This window comes from Crocodylus porosus, unplaced genomic scaffold (assembly GCF_001723895.1).
Source record: "Crocodylus porosus isolate Cpor-Errol unplaced genomic scaffold, CroPor_comp1, whole genome shotgun sequence".
NCBI classification, from domain to species: domain Eukaryota; kingdom Metazoa; phylum Chordata; order Crocodylia; family Crocodylidae; genus Crocodylus; species Crocodylus porosus.
The window spans coordinates 70,129,416-70,141,662 of record NW_017728906.1 but is presented as its reverse complement, the minus strand read 5'-3'; the positions used below and the strand labels follow the sequence as shown (position 1 = coordinate 70,141,662).

The 12,247-nt window shown below is 42.6% G+C and overlaps 1 protein-coding gene across 1 annotated transcript in view; it reads left to right on the top strand.

The window, feature by feature from the left end:
* Positions 1 to 12,247, top strand: part of WWC3 (WWC family member 3) — a 114,266-nt gene that overhangs the window by 88,374 nt on the left and 13,645 nt on the right. The window contains exons 15-17 of the mRNA XM_019529344.1: positions 2,276 to 2,443; positions 4,051 to 4,202; positions 6,665 to 6,824. Of these exons, the coding sequence (XP_019384889.1) occupies positions 2,276 to 2,443; positions 4,051 to 4,202; positions 6,665 to 6,824 (480 nt within the window). The remainder of the gene's footprint in view (positions 1 to 2,275; positions 2,444 to 4,050; positions 4,203 to 6,664; positions 6,825 to 12,247) is intronic.

Below are 12,247 nucleotides of genomic sequence, written 5' to 3'. Positions count from 1 at the left end.
AGTGCCTCAGGATGACACACAATATTAGCACTGTTAGGTTTGCAAAGATGATTCAAGAGAGAAACCCAGAGATTTCAAATAGAAATCCATAGCTGGGGTCTTTCTAAGTTATTTGAAACAGAAAAACTGCTTTTTAAATTGTTCTGTAGTCAGAAAGTGAAAACTAAGAGCTGCTACAAAGTCTATCCAGGAGTGCCTTGGATCTAAAACAGTCTGTACCCTAAGGTATAGATTTAGGCACCATTATGCTAGCTTAATTGTATCTAGCATAGGGCTTTTACTGGTACATCTGCATTAGAAAAAATCCTGCCCCTATTGAGTTATAATACAATTTTACATACAAGCCTGGCCTGATACAGAAATATCTGTTCCTGCAGTGGCTGTAAAATGGCATTTGAAGGCATGTGAACAAATATTAAATAAAGTTTGCTAAGGATTCCACACTTCTCTAATCTGCATGCAGCCTTATTTCTAGCTAAATATTACAGTTGTCTTTCTGTGTTGACTTGAAAATTAAGTAATGGAAATACATTATGCTGTTTTAGTTGTTTGTTCCTCCTCCATTTTTCTTTGCCCAGAGTGGTGACTTTCTGTAGCACAGTTCCAACATCCAGTCCAGTAAAATAACAGGCTTCTGCATGCCTTTGATTCAAATGTCAGGCTCACCTTTCTCTGCCATTTGTGAGGGTGGCCTTCTCTGCACTTAGACAGTGCTGGTTAATGATTCTCTCAATGAAAATAGTCAAGACTAAGTGCAAAAAACATTTGTACAGATTAGGGGGGGAAATATGAAATGCTGTATCGGCTTGTCTGATACTTCATTTATGGAGAAAGGAAATAAATGTATTAAAGTTACTGGACTGCTTCCACCTTACAGTTAGACTCAACTAATCACCTGTGTTTGTCAGAGCTGTCTCCAAAAGAACGTTTGTGCCTAAACAGAAAAAACAAGTTAAAACTCTCCACCGTTGATGGAAGGGTGACATAATTTAGATAATGTGGCTTTGGTTTTCGAATTATGCCAAATTAAATATAATTGGTGGAACAAGACAAGACACACTTTTTTGAACAGTCAACAAATATAAAAAAATGATAGCGTCTTCCTTTTGGTAGACAGTATATTGACACAATAATTATATATTCTATTACGTTTCTAATGTGACATTATTCTTTGTTCATTTCAAAAGCGTTTGTCCATTGTCCCCTTTCCACCTGTTTAAACACAGCCCCAGGGAACTGACAGCGTGCTAGCAAAATAAAATAAGTATTTTACATATTTTCTGATGAACCCGTTTTTTATTTGAATACAGTCTCTATATATGCTCATATCCTTCTGTATTGTTAAAGACATTGTACTTTATCATAATTGATCTTTTCAATAATAATAAAACTCCTCTTCCAGTTAAATCATATATCTAGCTGCTAGGTCACTAGTATAGGAATAAAACTGTTCCACTGAGAACTGAATGAGGGTATAAATTGTAGGTAGGTGAATTACAGGCTCTACAATTTTTAAACTTATGTACAGAGAAGGAAATGAAAGAAAATTGTATATGTTCAGTCACCTCAGTTCTGTATCTAATGTAGTACTGGACAGACATGCCATATGGACCCATATAATAGAGTAGGTCACTTTAGATTTTGATAGCTCTAAAGATGCTTTAGAAAAATGTTGTGTTGGTGGCCTGTTTGGCTTTACAATGTATGAGGAAATCTGGAAAATGCTATTTCTTGGTACTTACCTTGCAATTCCAGTCTTCCAGCATATGTCCCTACCCTTTTTCCACCTGCCTGGAAGACAGTCTTTAGGCCTGGATAGCTGTTAGAATTACATCAGAGAGACCTTTCAAGTAAAACACGATCAATTGATTTTTTTTTTTTTTATTTAATGGCTTGACTTTTTTTCCACTTAATGACAGTTTAGCTCAAGTGTGCGTGTGTGTGTGTGTGTGCAGAGATTTGATATAAATTATCAAGAGCTGAAGGTGATAATAGCACCATCTCTGCTCTGTATCAAGGACCTCAGTTTTAGTAGTTTGAATTAAAATGCTGGAGACCCCTATCAGATGGGAAGGAAGTTAAGAAGCAAATAAGACGCGTTTGTTTTACTAACACTAAAGAAGCAGAGAAAAGCAAGAATCTCCTGCCACCCTCTGCTCACCACTTCTGCAAGGTTTATGTATTATTTTTGACAAAGTATTTCAGTTGAATGGACTAGGTTTGAAAGTGTCTGGTTTTTGATTGGTTCACTTCAGTTGATATAATGTTTTTACAGGGCATTGCTCAGATCAGCCTGGCTGATTATGAGAGTTCCAGGGAGATGCAGCTTCACTGGTACTCTGTCCAGATATTCACTGGTTCAGACCCACAAGGGGCAAAGGACAAAAGCCAGTGTGAAGAAAATACTCCCCAGTGTTCTGGAAATACAGCTACAGTGAAAACGGTATGGCTATGAAGAAATGTTTTTATTGTTTTTGTTTTTTTAAATACTGTACAGATGTTCACTTGCTGTAAACTTGTTTGCTTTTGTTTCTGTGCAAAATTAACTGCAGAGACTCACATTTTAAGTTTGTTTTTTGTTTGAGTCTCTGACATTTGAATGAAAAATGTGTATCGCCTATTATAGCAATCATTAATTTAAGTGGTTATTTGATTTATGTACCACTCTCCATAAAAAAGGCTGAGGGGGACTCACAGTAAAAAATAAATCACAAAAACAGATTTCCTAAACCAGGGGTGTCCATTTTCAGTGTGTCTGAGGGCCACCTTTCCTCATACCCTCTTCTCTCCTGCTGCCACAGAAGTGTTTGGTCCCCTAGTGGCCCCCCCTACTCCTCACCACGCAGGCAGCCCCAGCAGTGCACAGCCCCCAATTTCCAGGCCCCCTCTCCCACTATGTGGAATAGGCAGCTGCAGAAGCCTGCAGTCTGCCAGTTGATCATCTGTGTCCCAAACTGTACTCCAAGCAATACCCAAAACATAACTTGCCCCCATTATATGTGGGCAAAGCTGCATGGTTATATTGAGTCTTGAAGAAAGATGTTTTTTAACTCAGAAATTGTTTAAATAATCTTATCATTTACATCATTGGTGCTCAACCTCCAGCCTTTGGTCCAGATTCAGCCCACAGAGGCATGTCATCCAGCCCATGGGGCTGCCCAACAGTCTGGAAATTTGATTGGCGGGGAAGCAGTGGCAGCATTAATTGCCTCTCCCCAGCCACCAAATTTCTGGATATCTGGAGAGCCCTGCAAGCCAAATGAAATGGTCTGTGCACACCAGAGCACAGAATTCTTCAGCCTCTGCATCTGGCATGTGGAGCTAAGCCAGCACACCAGATAGCACCTTCAGACTGACCCTGCACACCAGCCACGACCTGGATCAGGCCTGTGGCCTGATCCCATGTGTGGAATCTGGTCTGCAGGGTCGGTTAAGTTGATCCCCACTGATTCATACTACAGTAAAAAAAATCAAAATGGGGTTAAGAACCACTGAATGCTTTCTAATACTGAAGGAATCATTGTGCTGTATACCATGAAATTCAATGTAAGCATTTTGCAATATTGCATATTGCATTTTGCAGTAAAGTATAGTTACTTTTACCATAAATGTTGCTGCATTGAATTGGCTCTGAAAAAGAATGAATGGTATTTTGTGATTTGCTTTAGTTGAGCAAACTAATCATCAAAAATCTGAAAATTTTTGTCCTGGAAATAAATGATAAGTCTTATGCAACTTTTCATAGCCCATTAAAAGTAAGGGTTTTGTATATGGCTTAATACATATGTTTGTGCTTAACTTCAACTAATCCTGTTAAGTATATATTATTTCATTTTAAAAATAAATGTGAAACATTCATTCTTTTATGGTGGAAGTCTTACATCTCCTTGTGGAAGTTTCAGTAACTGAGTAGTCACTTAGTAACAAAGTCATAATTTAGGACACATACTTGTTCTGAGCCATATGGTGACAGTTCTATCACTCTGTATAATACACAAAAATTAAGTTTTAGTTAAAGCAGTGTCATTTGAAGTCTAGTTTTACTTTCAGGATGCAGTGACAGTCCTTTTAGCAAGGACCACAGCCCAGCTGGAAGCAGTGGAGAGAGAATTGGCAGAGGAGCGTGTGAAATTGGAGTACACAGAGGAAGAAATCCTAGAGATGGAAAGAAAGGAAGATCAGGCAGAAGCTATATCAGAGAGGTAAAAATATTAGTTAAAAGATGGAGCACATATAATTTGTAAGGTCTTGGCTGAAGCTTTTGGCTATTTTCTCAAATATGACTACAAAAAAAGGGAGATCTGTGCATCCTGTTTGTATTCAACTCTGTTCTCCTGGTTTATCATTGTAGGTGTGTGTATTTAATTTGGTTCTTCTCCTGATTAGATAACAGTCTACCTCCTAGGAAAAGCTAGATTGCTACAAAGTAAACTTTATCCTCACAGTTAAATCTTTTTTTCCTCTGCCCTCTCTATACATGTAGGGGGTAAACTGCATGATATTGTTCTTTCGTAGTTAAAATCATAGATAATTAGGGTTGGAAGGAACCTCAAAGTCATCTAGTCCAACCCTCTCCTCAAAACAGGACCATCCCCATCTAGATCATTCCAGTCATAGATTTTACAGACATTAGGACTGAAAGGGACCTTAGAAGATCATAGAGTCCAGCCCCCTGCCCCAGAGCAGGAAGTCAGCTAGGGTCACAGGATCCCAGCAAGATAAACATCCAGTTGACTCTTAAAAGAGTCCAGAGAAGGTGCTTGAAGGGCTTTCTCAAGACGGGTCTTAAAAACTTCCAAGAAAGGAGATTCCATCACCTCTCTTGGTGATCCGTTCCAGTATTTCACCTACCCTCCTTATGTGAGAGAGTTTTTCCTAGTCTCCAACCTAAACTTCCCTTCCTGCAACTTGACACCATTGCCCCTTGTTCTGTCATCTGCCCAGGACACTTGAGAAATAGACAGGTCCACACAGGTCTGGTTCTGAAGACCCTTCACAGCTCAAAAAGTGGTAAGATTTTGTCAGGGCCTGAGTTGAGGGCAAAATTTATGCTTTTTACTTGTGGAACAGGAGAATGACAAGATAATGGGAAAACAAAGTCAAAGTGCATTTAATTGTCCTTTAATTAGGGCGTGTCTGACACCCAGATGACCTGAGCAGTTATTAAAGATGAGCAATTTTAGAAATAGACATAGTAACATGTATTAGCAGAACCTAGTTTACTAACAAGGCAAAACTTGCCAGGTGCTCAGCTGCAGCAATTTTTGAACCCCATTACATGTTTATGTTAAAATGCAAACTCATAGGATCATGCAGTGAGGCCCCAAGGCTTTTCAGTCGTTAGCATTTCAAACTAAAGCATTTGTTGGTTTTGATGGTACCCATTTTTGAATACTTAACCATAGAAAAATTCAACACAAAGATGTTGTGTTCTCAAGATACTTTGAAAAGTGATGGGACTGGCGATTCCTATTCCTCTGTATTGATTGATAAGATGCCTTTAGCAATTGTATTCAAGAATGGAGGTTTTTAGCACCCTTTTGCCATTCCAATCCTTTGAAAGAAAGCTTTATCAGCAATTTGACTTGGCTTTTCAAACCATGATGCTTTGACTTTCTCTTTTCCTTTGTAATTAATGACCAGAGTGGGTAAGTCGTATAAGTTCCAGGTTGTCTATTTTTTAAATTTGTTATAACACTGCTGGAATTCCTGTAGGAAACCAGGCATGTGGTTGGTCTGTGAGATAAGACCCATGAAATAAGCTTTTTTTTTTTAGGTACTGATTCTTATAAAGATACAACTTTAACAGTTTCACCAAACACAAACATTACTATTTTTCCTTCAGAAAGTTAAGTGGGCCACCTCCAAGTGGCTTAGGATATAGTATTGGTATCATGATATTAAATTATCTGTACTATGAGCCTAACTAACACGGCTGTCCCTGTTAGTAAGAAAAGGGGCATTTTCCACAAAAGTGGACTCAGCCATTAAAAGCAAAACTGTAATTACTTTCTGTGTTTCTTGGCACCAATAGCAGCATTCAACAGGATAAAAAACAGCAAGATGCCATGCTGCCCTCTCAGTCAGGAAAACCCACATAATTTTGATAATTTGATTATGACATCAGAAAATACCCTTATATTTGGTAAAGCAAATCATACCTTTTTTATCCACATTCTTCTGTCTTGTAGTTATGTACCACCCCCTTCTTCTAGTATCATGAGAGACATTTAGAAAAAAGAGTAAGCTACTGAATACCTTAATTAGTGTTAATCTTATTCTTTTCTCTTTTGTAGTCAAAATATACTAATACTTGCAATTTTTTACTTGTGTGATAATTCTACTTCATACCGTACTTATTCTTGAATACTGATAGATCATTGTAGTACTTTATTAGAGGTGTTTTGTTCTGTTTTGCTCCAAAACCATGAAGTGACTTTATGAGAAAATTAGAAAAGTTGATTTTGCCCTGGACTAATTTAACTTTGGCTGTGTATCTTAGCGATCCATCTAGGTTAAGACCTCATTCAGAAAATGTGCATCTGATCTGTAGGAATAAAATCTTACAAATAATAAAACCTTGATTGGAAATGGAAATTAAGGCATGTGATTTCTTGCAGTTCCAATACAAATCTACTAGTGTCTCAAAATATTGTATCTTTAGGAGTTGGCAAGCAGAATCTGTTGACAGTGGATGTAGTAATTGCACGCAGACCAGTCCTCCCTATCCAGAGGCATGTTGTGGTGACTCACTGCATGGACATACATTTCCAGCTCAAGCAGGCCAGTACAATTCTGGAAAAGTGCAGCCCCCACCTATAAAGGTAAGTAAAGAAGATATTGCCAAAAAGCCTTGTGCACATAAGACTCGCTATATGTTTCCCTTTGATGTGCCCAGTTGGCACTTTTGTAGCCACGTAAGTGTAATTTTTGGCACTGATGCACAGCTTGTCCTGAACTTCCTTTCTTAGCATGCTGAGAAGGCTGTATGCGAGCTGCAGAGGCTCTAGGGCAGAATAGAATTGCCCAAGCACTTGCATAATGTCAAACAAGTTCCAAAGCTTTGGTCACAGAAGCCACAACTAACAAGAGTTTAATCATGGAAGAGAAGTGGGAGAAGGATCTTTCTGCATTTTACCCATGTAGCTTAGTGGCCAAAGAAGGAGCCAGGTTCTAGGGTCCCCTTCACCCAGAGGTATTTTAAATTTACATCCCCTATCTCCCAACAAAGTTCTCTAACCAGCAAGCTAGAGCATGCTCCAGCCCTCCTCTTGAAGCTGGCCAACTGGACAGCCAGATGCGGAAAATATGTGAGGCTGGGAAGAAAAATCAGTTAGACAGAGGGCAGCTCAGTGAGATGGACGCTGCCCTGGGTGACCCTATTCTGCTAGGGTTGGAAACAGAATACAATGTGTACATTAAGCATGGAAAGGTGAAATAAGTTTATCCCGTAGTGCAGTGGTTTTCAAACTGAGTTAGAATCATAGAAAATTAGGGTTAGAAGGGAATTAGGGTTAGGAGGTCATCTAGTCCAATCTCCTGTTCATCTCCTGTTCAAAGCAGGACCATCTCCGACTAGATCATCCCAGCCAAAGCTTTGTCTAGCTGGGTTTTGAAACCCCCCAACAAAGGAGCTTCCACCACCTCTCTGGGTAACGTGTTCCAGTATTTTACTACCCTCCAAGTGAGAAAATTCTTCCTAATGTCTAACCTAAACTTTCCTTGCTGCAACTTGAGACCATTGCTCCTTGTTCTGTTATCTGCTACCACTGGGAACAGTCTAGCTCCATCCTCTTTTGAACATCCCTTCAGGTAGTTGAAGGCTGCTATTAAATCCCATCAGTCTTCTCTTCTGTAAATTAAATAAGTCCAGTTCTCTCAGCCTGTTCTCATAAGCCATGTCCCTCAGCCCCCTCACCATTTTTGTTGTCGTCCCCTGGACTCCCTCCAATTTGTCCACGTCCTGTCTATAGTGGGGGGGGAGGGGGCCAAAACTGAACCCAGTACTCTAGATGTGGCCTCGCCAATGCCGAACAGAGAGGAATAATCACTTCCCTTGACCTGTTGGCCAATACCTACCCACACCTACCAGTGCAGCCCAAGATGCCTTTAGCTGCCTTGGCAACAAGGGCACACTGCTGGCTCAAATTCAGCTTATTGTCCACTGTAACCCCCAGGTCCTTATCTTCAGAGCTGCTGCCCAGCCAATGAGCCCCCAGCCTGTACTGATGAATGGGATTATTCCATTCTAAATGCAGGACTTTGCACTTGTCCAGTGAACTCTGTGGTTTCTCCATAGGTCATCAGGGGTTCTACAAAGAGACTGGGCGTAATGGCAGAGTAGGCTGGGAGGTCATGCACTGCCATTGCTGGGCCAGTCTCTTGGCTCCATGTCAGTCTTTAGGGCAGGGGTGGCAAAATATGGTCTGTGGGCTGGATTCAGCCTGCCAAGCCATTCTATCCTGCCTTCAGGACCACTTCAAAAAAACAATTATTACCAGCCTGCAGCTGCCCCTCTGAAAGTTGGTGGGAGGCAGGCTTTCACAGATTGCGTGCCATTGGACTGGGCAGGCTCTGTGATTCCACCTCTGTGAGGCTCCTGGCACTGCATTTGGAAGCCCCATGTGGAGGCACCAAATGGAATGTCTCCCAGCTGGACAGCTGGTAAGTGGGGATGGGACTTCTGGCCCGCAGTGCGGGGGAGGGGCATGGTGTTTGTGGGTGGGTGTGGGCCCCCTGCCATGGTGTGCAGCCCCTGCCACCAGCGGCAGCAGCAGGTGGTGGGCCCTCAGGGCACTTCTGACCCGCTACAGGCAAAGCCCCCTGGCAGCACACGCTCTGGCTATAAGTGGTATAGGCTTCTACCCTGGGGGTGTTCAAGAGGAGGTTAGATGCACATCTTGCTGGGGTTGTTTGACCCCAGTACTCTTTCCTGCCATGGCAGGGGGTCGGACTACATGATCTGGTCAGGTCCCTTCCGACCCTAGAAACTATGAAACTATTATTCCTGGGAAATGCATGTGTCATTACATGCTGATGCATGCCTTGAAACCAAACCAAGCTGACTCTATGCCAGCATACAGGGCTTCTGGCACTGGAGGAGGGAGCTGTGTACCATCGGGCTGGGCCAGGCTGGCTCTATGCCTCCATGTGGGGCTTTCAGCATTCCAGGGGGGAGCCACACATAGTGGCATGGAGCCTGCCTGGCCTGATGGCATGCAACTTTCTGTAGCTCCTGGTCCATGTACCATCAGGCTGTGCAGGCTCCACACGTGGCTCCCTGCTGGAGGGCTGGAAGCCCCACATGGAGGCACAGAACTGGCTCCTGATGGCACGTGGCTCCTGCCTGTAGTGCTGGGAGCCCCACATGCTGGCATGGAGCCAGCCTGGTTTGGTTTGAAAATGCGTGCCTGAGGGGCTGGGCTGGTGGACTCTGTGCCACCACATGCACCTCCCAGACTTCAGCCAGAGCCACGCGCTGCTGGGTGGCTCTGCCTCTGGCGGGCCAGAAGTGTCCCAAGGGTCTGCTGCCTGCTGCTGGTCCTGCTGCCACCGTCAGCGTGGTCTCTGCTCCATGGAAGGGACAGGGGACCGTGTGGCGGGGGCCCAAAACCCACCGCCACCCTGTCACAGCCCTCTCCAAAAGCCCCCCTCACACACACGCACAATATACAAAAATAAGATTTTATTTTCAGTTTTTATACAATCATCTCAATATATATTATAGAAACACAGATAAATCAGGACAAAAATAATTTTTGAAATAAAATTAAAATGTTATAATAGATGTTTAATTTTAGTATATAATTTGTTTTTTTTCAGGTTCTGAGATGGGAAACCCTGTTCCCGAAAGGGGTACTTCCAGGAGCAAGGGAGGTTGTGGGGGGCTTCTGGTGGCACAAGTCAGGGGTTAGGGGTAGGACTTTTAGTCTTAAGATTGCAATCAGAGACCGGGCACATGTCAGAGGGCAGAGCTATGCTTGCAGCCCTCAGCAGCTCACCCAAAGTCATAAAGTGGCCCTCCAGCCAAAATAAGTAAAAGATACCAACCACCCTAAGAAATACTTGCTTGTCAGATAATTTCTGGACCATCATAGCTACATCAGTCTTATACTTACAGGACTTCAGGAAGTTTGAAAACATCTGTTACAGTCCATTGCTAGTTCCAGTTGAATTTGCATGTCACCTGGTCTGCAAATGAAATCAGAAATGCACTGACAAGACTGACATATCAGTTGTACCCACAGTGCCTTGAAAATCATCGTGTGCATTTTAAACTTGTTGTATTCAGTTACTGCTTTGATGAAACTGAATCTGTTCTGAAAGGACTCATTTTCTCAGTTGTATAGTGATAGATATTGGTTTCTGGATTTAAACTGTATGTGTGAATGCACACTTGCAATCAGTAAGCGTGTTCTTCTAGTACTGTTGTGGATAAGGCCATCCTAAAATGCCAGTCCTTATAGAAATAACATTCTTGGAAAAATTTTAAGAGATAAAAGCTGAAACTTTAATTTGATTAATTTACTCACCCTATATTAAAGTAAATGTAGCTGATTTTTCAGTCCAACTTTGGCATGCTGAAACTATATAAGAAAAAGTTATTTGTTGTTTTTTTAATCAGGGAGTTGAGATAATGTAAGAGAAATTGTGTAATTTCAGCTTGTGTAAATTACAGTGAAGTGAGTAGAGCTACCTGTGTCTGCACAAGTTGAGGATCTGGCTCTAAGGCTAAAAACAGACAAGCCCGTATCCCACATTAAATACCTGTGAATAATTCAAATTAAGACTTTGCCTCAAAATTGTGGCTAATTCAAGTTAATTGCTATTTAAGCCTAGTGTGTAAATGGCTGTTTTAATGTCATATGCCTGCCTAATCAGGGCCTCATTAAACCAGTTGTGTGTTTTTAGCCTAAGATCTTGTTACCATAGGGAAGCTGCTCCAATGCACTGTAATTAGAGCGTGTTGGAGCAGACTTGATCAATCAAGAATGCTGGAGTATGCTAATTAGTGTGTCCAGCAGCCTCAGCATCTCATGTATCAGCATCCCTGCACTTCAGTGGTGGTGGGGGCGCTTTAACTAAAGCTTGTTTGATGAGTTTTAGTTAACGCACCCCCACCGCCATTTTGAAGTATGGGGACGCTTGTACAAGGGAAGCTGTGGGTGCTTTAATAAGAGTGGCTCTCAGCACATGTAAAAATGCCTGTAGTCTGTGAGACAGTAATGCAGGATCATACATATTTATGTATGAGTAGGGGTCTACCCAACTCAAGGTGGCAGCCAGCCTATTTTGTGGACAGATCACAGAGCTGGCCAACCTTTACAAGGGCTTTTCATGGCAGGGACCCCCACACCTCTGGGGACCCAGTGCTCCTGCCCCCTGCCACTGATTGGTAGAGAGAGCTGTCCATACGGCCCCACCCCTAGTCACTGACTGGTTGAGGGCTGTCTGGACTCGCTGGGACTTATGTTCATAGCTCCAGCCCCAGCGTGCCCTGTGCCTGCTCCTGCTGCTTCTGCTGCTCAGTGTGAGTGGGCAGTCTGGAGCAGGTGTGGGGTGGGCCAGAGTCGGGGCTGTGCACATTGGTCCCAGCCAATCTGCTCCAGCTGGGTTAAGTCCGGAGTGGGTGCTGGCCAGGCTGGGCCAGGGCTGTGCACTCATCTGCTGCTGGGCAGTGGTGGCAGTGGCAGGGAGGAGCCAGAGGGCATGAAGGGTCTGGGCTTTTGTGGGGGGAGGGGCTGACTGGCCCTTGACAGCTCCCTGAAATTGTCTGTGTGGCCCACGGGCCCAAATAATTGCCTGTCCCTGATCTAAGAGTACCCTTGTGAGTTCTGAGAAGTAGCACAGCTCTGCTTACCTCCACCTAGTCCACATACATCAAATGCCAAAATGTTTGACAATGATGGGGAGAGATGCTTAAGAGTAACTTCACCTACTTCATTTTCAAATTTGCTCCCTGCAGAGTCAAAGGTGATAGATGGCTAGTACTTCTAAACAGCACCATGGAAGTGGTATCAATATTACCTTAAGAGTCAGGAGGCTGGGTTGTTTATTTCCAGGTGTAGTGTTATGAACCCATTTATGTTTTGGGGGTTCATGGTATGTCAGGAATGTTTTATTTTACTCATATAGCATATGTGATCTTGATGGAAAGCCCATATGATGCTGTATCCATTTATGTCACTTTTATCACATAACATCATATATTACGTTATCTGTGCACGCGCGTGTGTGTATGTATATA